General features: G+C 47.6%; 3 protein-coding genes across 6 annotated transcripts in view; 2 read left to right on the top strand and 1 right to left on the bottom strand.

Annotated features, from left to right (window-relative positions):
- ppp2r5d (protein phosphatase 2, regulatory subunit B', delta) overlaps nt 1-1,985 on the top strand; it is a 19,885-nt gene extending 17,900 nt beyond the window's left edge. The window contains exon 16 of the mRNA XM_069177198.1: nt 466-1,985. Within this exon, the coding sequence (XP_069033299.1) occupies nt 466-603 (138 nt within the window). The 3' untranslated portion in view covers nt 604-1,985. The remainder of the gene's footprint in view (nt 1-465) is intronic.
- A 90-nt stretch (nt 1,986-2,075) lies between these two features.
- mea1 (male-enhanced antigen 1) lies at nt 2,076-4,612 on the bottom strand. Of its 4 annotated transcripts, none has more exons than XM_069177207.1 (4): nt 4,507-4,612; nt 3,422-3,798; nt 3,216-3,324; nt 2,076-3,135 (listed from the first exon to the last, which is right to left on the bottom strand). In XM_069177207.1, exons 2-4 carry the CDS (start codon nt 3,758-3,760, stop codon nt 2,960-2,962), a joined length of 624 nt encoding a protein of 207 aa, XP_069033308.1. In that variant the 5' UTR covers nt 3,761-3,798; nt 4,507-4,612; the 3' UTR covers nt 2,076-2,959. The 4 variants fall into 4 exon arrangements, with proteins under 4 accessions (XP_069033308.1, XP_069033309.1, XP_069033307.1 ...); XM_069177208.1 differs by having other exon boundaries at nt 3,422-3,795; XM_069177206.1 differs by having other exon boundaries at nt 3,422-3,775.
- Nucleotides 4,613-4,901: 289 nt separating this feature from the next.
- The window catches only part of lrrc73 (leucine rich repeat containing 73), a 16,750-nt gene continuing 10,973 nt past the window's right edge, over nt 4,902-10,678 (top strand). The window contains exons 1-7 of the mRNA XM_069177205.1: nt 4,902-5,086; nt 5,244-5,358; nt 6,138-6,384; nt 6,940-7,240; nt 7,412-7,572; nt 8,740-8,862; nt 9,443-9,543. Coding sequence (XP_069033306.1) covers nt 6,969-7,240; nt 7,412-7,572; nt 8,740-8,862; nt 9,443-9,543 — 657 coding nt within the window. The 5' untranslated portion in view covers nt 4,902-5,086; nt 5,244-5,358; nt 6,138-6,384; nt 6,940-6,968. The remainder of the gene's footprint in view (nt 5,087-5,243; nt 5,359-6,137; nt 6,385-6,939; nt 7,241-7,411; nt 7,573-8,739; nt 8,863-9,442; nt 9,544-10,678) is intronic.

The raw sequence follows: 10,678 nt of genomic DNA, 5'->3' as shown, positions 1-10,678 counted from the left end.
TCACACACTAACACTCATTCACACATTCACTAACACACACACACACACATTCACTAACACACTCACACACACACACTAACACACTCACACACACAGACACTAACACACTCACTCTCACACACACTAACACTCATTCACACATTCACTAACACACTAACACACACACACACACACACTCATTCACACATTCACTCACGCACACACACACACACACACAGTGTCTCAGGACAGTCTGGGAACTTATCAGAACATCTTGACCCTAAAATCGATGATTTTGTTAATGGACTTTGGTCCACAGTGTGAGTGAGTGAACATCATGAGTAAAACAAACGAGGTAATGGATCGGTCGGACGGTCATCAGTTTGTGGTTCATGACTCTGACATCATCCTGTTTAGTTATTTAAAGTCTGTTGACATGTCAGGATCAATCGTAAACTTGCTGTCTGTCCATCTGTCCGTTTGCAGGGTCTGAAGGATCTGAAGAAGGACAAGGTCCTGATGAGGAGGAAGTCGGAGCTGCCGCAGGACGTCTACACCATCAAAGCTCTGGAAGCTCACAAGAGAGCCGAGGAGTACCTGACAGCCAATCAGGAAGCTCTCTGACCGGTGGAGGCGGTCCCCTCAGAGCCCGACTCCGCCCCCTTTCCATCCGTCTCCCCGGGGAGGAAGTTGACGCTATTGTGGAGACGCTGGTCCGTCAGATGTGGACGGAGCTGACGCTGCGTCCAACAAAAAAGTAAAAGAAGCTCACCTACCCCCCTGGTGGCCGATAACTAGTAGGACACTGTAGAAGCTCTGTCCGTCCACGTGCAGTTTAAAGTGTGTCAGCTGTGATTGGACATCAGCTTCATGTTGCACTAACACCTCCACCTGCGCTTTAACTCCTGCTGCTGCTTGTTCTCAGCTCCACCGCCGTCTACCAGCTCACGTCACGCACCCGAACGCATCACCAGCAGCGTTCTCCACTGCAGGAACCGAGTGCCCGAACGGGACCCGGTTCAGAGTCCGGATCCACAATCACAGCTGTGAACCTCGTCTTGTCGTCTGATTGGTCCGCCCGCTGCCGAGTCACAACGGTGGAAAACACCTGCAGCTCACCACGGCTCTCCCGTGACACTTGAACGCAGCGCTGACCACGTCACTGGCTCCGCCCCACCCCCTGCATCTGACCCAATCAGACTGGACCTGGGGGTCGAGACTGCCGGAGCTTCAGATGGACTGATGAGGAGCAGGAGGATGAAGAGGAGGAGACGCAGTGAATGTAGAAGTCCATTCAGGTAGCTGACCCCCCGCCTCAAATTTTAACCAATGAGAGAAGTCGTGGCCGTGTCCTGTTGGGCATCGGCTATAAGGAGGCGTGTCCTGTTTGTGTCATCATTTTTCCACCGAATGAAAAATCGTTCCACGACCGCATCATCAGGTCAAAGGTCAAACACTAAAGAAACAGTAGAAGAAGAATCTTGTGATGTGAACACTCAAAACGTTCCTTTTAGTTTTCTCTAAAATATCAAAGCCTCTCACCAATCAAACATTTCATCTACTGCGACTCGTCTGACCTCACTGCTGGACTGCCGCGTCGTGGCGCTGGACGTCGTGGCGCTCGCGTATTTTTGTTTGTTCGTTAAAAGCTGTGAACGAACGTCGGGAACGAAAGAAAAAAAGTCTCATCGTTCTCGGCAGTTCTGTCTGCGGTTGTTATACTGTGTCTGTACTGTCCCGTGGGACTCGTGGCCACGCCCCCTCCAAGCCACGCCCACTTGCACTTTTTAAAATTGTATTAACTTGTTATTGGTTTGTTGTCATCGGCCGTCAAAGTGACCATCCCAGTGGTAGGGAAGCCCCGCCCACATCGCTCACTGCTGGGCAAAATGGCCGCCACACGAGTTTTATTTTCGATGTTTTCTCGACGTTTGAGCTCGAACCAAACCTCATGAAGAATTCTTCAGATTTTAGAAACGGTTTGCGGTTCAGCGCCGCCGGGTCGGCCGGCTTCTTCTGTCCAGCAGTGACTGAGATGAACAACCCGTCACCTGACCCGTCACCTGACCCGTCACACACCTCAACGCTGCTTCCCGTCATCGTGTACATACGTTTAATCAGGTCGAGCATTACATAGAATGAAAGTCTGATTTTGTACAGATGTTCATGTACAGAACAAAATAAAAAGAAATACAGTCGACATGTTGGATCAGTGTGTTCTTACACACACACACTCTCTCACTCATTCACTCACTCACACACAAATACACACACACTCACACACACACACACACTCACTCTCTCACTCACTCACACACTCACACACACACACTCACATCAGTTCTCTGACATTCTTACAAACAAACTGATCGGTTCGAGGTTATTGATCACAAACTAATGGAAAGATATTAAAGTCATGTATGAACATGTGACACATCTGGAACATCTGATCACTGGCTGATCTTAAAGGGGTTTTTAAGGAGCTAAAGTTTGGTCTTTAAACGCATCACTAGTCTTTAATCGATTGAATAAGTTTGATTTCAAGGTTCATCAATAATCAAAGATGTGTAACAACAAGCTGTTTGTTTATCAATTTATCTATCGATCACGTTCCCCATCGATCCGTCCAGAACATAACCAGTCGGAACCGCAGATCCGGAGCAGCTCGACATCGAAGCTTCGACAGTTCTGGTGAGTTCAGGGTCACCTGGGAATTCTTGACACACCGTCGCTGCTCCTGAAGGGGCCGTGCTGTGTTCAGGGCCCCTTCTGAAGGTCCCTTCCCCACCGAAGGCGGCGCTTTAGAGTCTCTTAATGCTGTTGAAGTGGTCGTGGTGCGTTCATGGTCTGCGGATGTTGTCGTGGTGCGTTCAGGGTCTGCGGATGTTGTCATGGTGCTTTCAAGGTCTGTAGATGTTGTCGTGGTGTGTTCAGGGTCTGTAGGCGTAGTTCAGGGTGCAGTGAGGCTGCAGCGGTGCGTTCAGGGCACGTTGCTCCTGCGGGGCAGACGCAGGCCGCCGGTGCTCTGCCGGCTCTGCAGCGTGTTCTGGACCATGTCCTTCCACTGGTCGTCAGAGATCTCTTCAGCCCACGGCGGCACGCCGAGAGACGGCAGCGCAACGGCCGCCATTGTCCTCTTCACCAGCTCCACGTGGTCTACAGGGGGACAGGACGTGATGTCAGCAGACAGGAAGTGATGTCGGCGCGCACATTTATTTTAGTGTGTGACGTCTCACCTGCGTCCATCGGGATGGAGGCTCGGCTCCTCTGAGCCGCCGCCCCCTCAGCGTCCTCCTCCTCATCACTGTCTGAAGGCGGAGCTTCCGGCAGGTGGAGACCCATCACCTGCACGAGAGAGACAGGTGAGACAGCAGGTGAGACAGCAGGTGAGACAGCAGGTGAGACAGCAGGTGTGAGTCACCTGATGACGGGCAGGTCTCACCTCTATCCTGTGCTGCACCTGCTGCAGCTGCTCAGCATGGGTTGGCTCCTCCCCTGGCTCCGCCCCCCGGTCCTCGTCCTCTTCCTCCGGCTGCTCCCCTGGCTCCTGGTTCAGAGGTTGGTAATAATAACCCCCACTGTTCACCTCCTCCCCCTCCTCCTCCTCCTCACCGTTCACCTCCATCTCCCCCTCCTCTTCCTCACCCCCTCCCTCCCCCCCGCTCCACACCGCCCCCCCTTGCAGCAGCCCCCCCTCCACCGGACGCTCTTCCTCCCCCAGATCGTCCTCGGACCTCGGTAAGACTCTCTCCGGTCCCATCGCAGAGCTCCACACTTCCATCCACAGACAGACGGCCTGAGGGACAGACAGACAGGCTGCTGAGAGACAGACAGGCTGAGAGTCAGACAGGCTGCTGAGACAGACAGGCTGAGAGACAGACAGGCTGAGAGACAAAGAGACAGACAGGCTGCTGACAGAGACAGGCTGCTGAGACAGACAGGCTGAGAGACAGAGAGACAGACAGGCTGAGAGTCAGACAGACAGGCTGAGAGACAGACAGGCTGAGAGACAGAGAGACAGACAGGCTGCTGAGACAGACAGGCTGAGAGACAGAGAGACAGACAGGCTGAGAGTCAGACAGACAGGCTGAGAGACAAAGAGACAGACAGGCTGAGAGTCAGACAGACAGGCTGAGAGACAGACAGGCTGCTGACAGACAGACAGGTTGCTGACAGACAGACAGAGACAGACAGGCTGAGAGACATATTCTGCTGTACCAGGGTTCATTAGAAAACTGTGTAATTTAACAACTGACGTGATCAGTCGACCTGTAATCGATGCTAACAGCTAACAGTTAGCTTCCGTGTTTCCCGCAGGTTGGAGCTCGTGTTCCGGCTCCGCCTGCTGCTGCTGTCGGTCTCTGAGACCCGACTGGACCGGAACACCTGGAGCGGCTAACAGCTAATGAAGCTAACAGTTAACTGTCTGTTTGTGTAACTCGTGCTCATTGAAATCCCTCATTGTTGTTGTTGTTGTTGTTGTTTGTGTCTGTGACAATAATAACGTCCACAGGCGAACGTGCCTACCTGTCTGTCTGTCGTACCTGTCTGTCGGTCCGTCCGGTCTGAGTTGCTGTCGTTAGCTGTTAGCTGCTGATAGCTACAGTTGCTGCTCAGACACTTCCGTGTACGTCATGACGCAGCAAAGAAACTCAAATCTGACGCCAACTAATTTTATTTTAAATTTTCACGATTTAAATTTTTCAATATTTCAGACATGAAATATTAAAATAGTTTGTTTTGGATTAAATTAAATTTAATAAACTTAAATTCATCGATCATTTCTATTTCCGGTTAATTTGATCACCAAATAGAAATATAGGCTCAATCCGCCTTCATATTTCAGGAGGTCCAGACTCCAGAACAGTAGGTGGCGCTAAGTGCACCTTAAAAACACTCATAACACCTGCAATTAAAACAAAAGAAGAAGAACCAGCGTTCACGCAGAAAAACACCTGACAGTAATTCTGTCGGAGTTGAGCTGTTTCTCACAGAACCACGAACAGAACCACGAACAGAACCACGAACAGAACCGTGATTTAAAAAGAGAAAGAAAAGAACCGAGCCGGAATGTGTGCGTGCAGCTCCTGTCTGGAGTGCATCATGGGTAATCATCCCTGGTCACTGTGATACTGTAAACATTTTAAATCAGACAGATTCTCAGGGGACTTCTGAACTGTTTTATCCGGAGGTTTATTCTGAAAGGACATCCGATCTGATGACGTCATCAGCAGTCTGAACATACATGTTTTATGTCTCATCAGGTCAGTCAACGGTTCCGTTCATGTTCGTCCAGCAGGTGGCGCATTTCCTCTGGTTCCATCCTGGCCATCGATCCGAGGCTTTAAATCTGAAGTTCAACACCGGAAGTTGTAACAGGTGATCGGATCAAATTGGGTGTTATTATTGTGACAATCAGCTGATCGATCAGTGATAATCATGCGATAATAATCAATAGAATTTTTAATTAAAGAACAAACACGTGATTTTTTTTTTGTTTCCATGACGACGCACACCAAAGAGGATTAAATACCTGCAGGAAGTGACGTAACAATGTTAAAGATCGTCTATTAAAGAGGAGATTTAACTCTGACCAACATTTAAATTCTATTGCACATTTTTTTAAACAAAATATTCTGAAGTCCACAGAGTTTATATTCCATTAATTATTCTGTAACGTCTGTATTTACATAAATACATACAAATAAGAGCATGAAAATGATAAGAAAAGTATAAAATCAGACAAAAGACAAAAAAGTTTGCAAAGAAACATGTTTATGAATAAATGAATGAAATAAATGTAAATAACTATGTCAGACATATTCTAATGTAAATCTTATTTTGAAAATACAGATAAGTAAGGATGTTACAACATTGTATTTTTTTATAGTCAGAGCTGTTTGTTTCTGCTCTTCAAACTGATTATATTTAAACCATATTCAAATATCAAAGTCTTTATTGTGTAATTTTTTTATTTATTGGTGTTAAGGTTTTAAAATACGTGAATAAATGATAAATTATGATGTTAATTATTATCATTATTGTTGTTATTATCATCATTATCATCATTCCCACCTGTGTGACCGTGCAGTCTGTTGGTTCCAGGAAACGGGTCAGAGTGAGCCCTCTCTCCTGCCTCCTCTCTCTGTGTATCATAGTAACGGTCACCTGCAGAAACACACCGGGACTCACGGAGCTCCCACCGACCGACAGACCGACCTGCTGCCCGGCTGCAGGACACCGACGCTGCGCTGCTGATCAACCCGATCAATCGATACTCGAATCGATCGGCTCTGATGTCCGCTGCGGTGGATCAGAACCGGCCTGCGGCGGGATCAGCTAATGATGACATCAGCGTGTGACAGACCCGACCCTCCCCGCGTGAGCTGATCGATCACTTATCAGGTTAATTGATCGCCTCATTGCTGCCCTGTCACAGAGCTGATCAGCTGATACCTCAGATATATTGATTATTGATTAGTTCTGGTGGGTGTTTTAACTTGTCGTCATTGATGATCTGTTTCTCATCTGAACCTGATCAGCTGATCCACCTGATCGATCATTTACTGATCAGTTTGGTTTTAGGCTGAACAAAGACTCCGGATCTCCTGATCGATAAGTTCAGATGTTTTTATTGATGAGTCTGATCAGGGGTTCAAAGTCTGAGGATGAACTTCTGATCAACACACAATCACATGGGAATCAATAACAATCAGAATTGATTAGTTCTGTATTTTTACTAATTTACTGAAACTTATTTCTTTCAAATGTGAAAGAATAAAATTAGGTAAAACAAACTAAACCTGAGGGGATGGTGTCGGGTTACAGGGGCTGACGTCACCTGACACCAAGGACCCAGTAGGCTCTCCTCAGTGCAGTACCCGCCCCCACCAGCAGAGGTCAGACTGGTTTCTGTTTGACGGTTCAGTAGACCGTAGTGAGGTCCGGTTGTCCCTGCAGGTGTCCCAGCGCTCCCAGCACCGCCCGCCATGCTGCCGGCCTCCATCCAGATCACCGGGGAGCTGCTGTCGGCAGCCGAAGTCCAGGACATCTGCGAGAGCCTGAAGGAGGACAGCGTCCGGCTGCTGTCCGTCCGCGGCTGCCAGCTCTCCGATCGCGACTTCGGACGCGTCTGCCGCAGCGTCGCTGATTCGCGCTCGCTGGCTCAGCTCAACCTCAACCTGGGCGTCGTCTCCAGCATCAGCAGGACGCGACACCTGGCCGACGCCCTGAAGACCAACCGCTCTCTGCAGACCCTGTTGTGAGTAGACTGTGATTGGCTCTTGATGTGAGTGACAGGTGACGACGGATCCTGATGGTTCAGGTGACCCGCCTTCGGACAGGTCGGAGGTCACCAGAGCCACTCAGATCTGTGGTGACCACGCGACAAACAATGTGATTGGTTTGTAAGACTCTGTACCCGCCCCTCCAGTCTCCATGGCAGTCCCCTGTTGGATGCCGGCCTGGTGACCTTGAACTCGGCCCTGTCCACCCACCCGGCGCTGGTCTGTCTGGATCTGGGAGACTGCATGCTGGGAGACGAGGCTCTGGGTCTGATCTGTGGGATGCTGCCGCCGGACGGAGCCAAGTCAGGTAACGAACACCTGGTTTACACCTGACGTGTGAACCGCCAGCTACAGGAAGTAAAACCTCAGAGATCAGGAGCCCCTACAATATGTTGGTTACCTTGGTAACCACATAGGAACCAACTAGTAACATAACTAGCTCCTGGAACACCCTTAAGACCAACTGAACCCACCGTGGTCACCAGGAGAACAACCACCACAAACATCCTAGAACCAACTTCTAACACCATAGTAACCTACTGGAGACCCTGGCAACCACCATGGCAACCTCTCTAAACATCTTAGCAACCACCCCACCCAGTTCCGTGCACTTTAAACACCTTTGTAACATCATATCTACCATGCGTTGCATACCTACAGTAGAAACTGCTTGGACTGAGTTGGTAACCACCTAGTAATACCGCAATGTCCCGTAACACCATAGCAACCACCCAAAACGACCTAGTAACCCACTGATATGATCCCAGAAACAGCAACCACATGGAAACCACCTCGTAATGTCATGGTAACATCCTGGTACACCATAACAACCACCCTGAATACTGTAACGACCACCCTGCTTAGATCTTAGCCATAATATGTAAAGATCCCCCTACCACCTGGCACGGTAACCGTGGTTACTGGTTACTCCTAACAACCACCCTGAAAACTTAACCAAGCCCCACAACATCGGTACTCAGCAGCTACCTGCCACCACCCAAACCGGTGTCTGAACAGCAGCACTTGGCAACATCCACGTTACAGAGAATCCAACCAAACTCACACTTGTAGCTCCTACAACTTTCCCAAACATCCTGGAACCTCCCTAGCAACAGCAACTGCCCAGATCACCTTAGCAACCACTTGAAGAACAACTAGCAACGCCTCCAACACGGAACACTTAAACAACCCCATAACAGCTGCACACGACACCTCAGGTGAAAGCGCTCCGAGACCGGCTCAGCTCGCACTGATGTTCAGGAAAAGTCTCATTCAGAGGTCCATTAAATAATTTCATGATTAAAGGGACCAGCAGTCAGAGGACGTTTGGTCTCCTGGGATTTTGTTATTTCAGGCTCATATGACCTGAATTCAATAGACGTGCTGCTGTCAGCACACAGCAAAGGATTCTGGGAGATTTAACTCTTCACATTCGAGGGAACCACACCTGCAGCGTTTGTGTTTCTGTGTGCAGGTCTGAGGGAGTTGACTCTCAGCGCCAACCCAGGAATCAGCTCCAAAGGCTGGGCTCGACTCTCCATCGCTGTGGCTCACAGCTCACAGCTCCGGGTGCTCAACCTGGACTACAACCCCCTGGGTAACAACACAATAACAACAACAACAACACAATAACAATTACAACAGCAGCAGCAACAACAACAGCAGCAACAACAATGCAATAACAACAACAGCACAAGAACAACAACACAATAACAGCAACAATATGAACAGAGCAACACAATAACAACACTATAAAAACATGACAACATGAACACAACAACACAATAACAACAGAAACACTATTAAAACACCAACACAATTAGAACACAACAATAACAACACAATACAATGATATCAGCAACACAATGACACAACATGGTTCTGGTTCTTATTGTCCTGGTTCTTATTATCCTGGTTTTAATTGTTCTGGTTCTTGTTGTCCTGGTTCTTATTGTCCTGGTTCTTATTGTTCTGGTTCTTGGTGTCCTGGTTCCTATTGTCCTGGTTCTTATTGTTCTGGTTCTTGTTGTCCTGGTTCTTATTGTTCCCTGTTGTTATTGTCCTGGTTGTTATTGTTCTGGTTCTTATTGCCCTAGTTCTTATTGTTCTGGTTCTTATTGTCTTGGTTCTTATTCTTCTGGTTCTTATTTCCCTGGTTCTTATTGTTCTGTCTGCAGGTGATCAGATCGCGGGGATGCTGGCGGTTGCCGTGGCGTCCAGCAGAACCCTGGAGGTGCTGGACCTGGAAGGAACCGGACTGACCAACCAATCAGCACAGGTCGACCAATCACAGCGCTCGTTTCTTTTCTTCTGCTGCTCATCTTCATCGTTTTATGTAAAGTAGAAGTACCTCAAACATGTACTGAGTTAACGTACTATGTTATATATACTTATAGTACTACACTAGAGGTACTTACAGTACTACACTGGAGGTACTTACAGTACTATGCTACAGTACTACACTAGAGTTACTTACAGTACTACGCTATATATACTTACAGTACTACACTGGAGGTACTTATAGTACAACACTATATATACTTACAGTACTACACTAGTGGTACTTACAGTACTACACTGGAGGTACTTACAGTACTATGCTACAGTACTACACTAGAGTTACTTACAGTACTACGCTATATATACTTACAGTACTACACTGGAGGTACTTACAGTACTACGCTATATATACTTACAGTACTACACTAGAGTTACTTACAGTACTACGCTATGTATACTTACAGTACTACACTACAGTTACTTACAGTACTACACTTTATATACTTACAGTACTACACTGGAGGTACTTACAGTACTACGCTATATATACTTACAGTACTACACTAGAGGTACTTACAGTACTACACGAGATTTACTTACAGTACTACGCTATATATACTTACAGTACTACACTGGAGGTATTTGCAGTACTACACTATATATATATATATATATATATATATATATATATATATATATATACTTACAGTACTCCACGAGATGTATGTGTCAGTCTGCAGTTCAGCTGTTTGTCCAGCAAGGGGAGACGTTGGTCTGAACATCATGCATTAACCTGATCACTTTATCATTGAATGACCTCTCAGAGACAGGAGACAGATGTCCTCTCAGAGACAGGAGACAGATATCCTCTCAGAGACAGGAGACAGATATCCTCTCAGAGACAGGAGACAGATATCCTCTCAGAGACAGGAGACAGTTGTCCTCTCAGAGACAGGTGTCCTCTCAGAGACAGTTGTCCTCAGGTCGTCCTCACCTGTAGACAAGTTCTTTGTTGGTCCAAACTCCACTGAACTTTAAAACTAAGTTTTTCTGAGTGAACGTCTGTATTGTTGCTTCTGTTCTTCTGATCCTGTTTCAGGTGCTTTGAGATGAATGAAACCAGTTTCATCAGT

Source organism: Embiotoca jacksoni, unplaced genomic scaffold (assembly GCF_022577435.1).
Source record: "Embiotoca jacksoni isolate LCO1_2020_lvr unplaced genomic scaffold, fEmbJac1.0.p SCAF_70, whole genome shotgun sequence".
Classification (NCBI taxonomy): domain Eukaryota; kingdom Metazoa; phylum Chordata; class Actinopteri; family Embiotocidae; genus Embiotoca; species Embiotoca jacksoni.
The sequence above is the reverse complement of the archived record's forward strand: the minus strand, read 5'-3'. Positions and strand labels throughout refer to the sequence as shown.

What these genes read in the sequence shown, in the direction of transcription:
- mea1 (XM_069177207.1), bottom strand. Translation starts at nt 3,760, where the DNA reads ATGGAAGTGTGGAGCTCTGCGATGGGACCGGAGAGAGTCTTACCGAGG. An exon ending in AGGTGCAGCACAGGATAGAG is followed by an intron (nt 3,325 to 3,421) that starts GTGAGACCTGCC and finishes TCTCTCGTGCAG; the next exon opens with GTGATGGGTCTCCACCTGCC. An exon ending in CTCCATCCCGATGGACGCAG is followed by an intron (nt 3,136 to 3,215) that starts GTGAGACGTCAC and finishes GTCCCCCTGTAG; the next exon opens with ACCACGTGGAGCTGGTGAAG.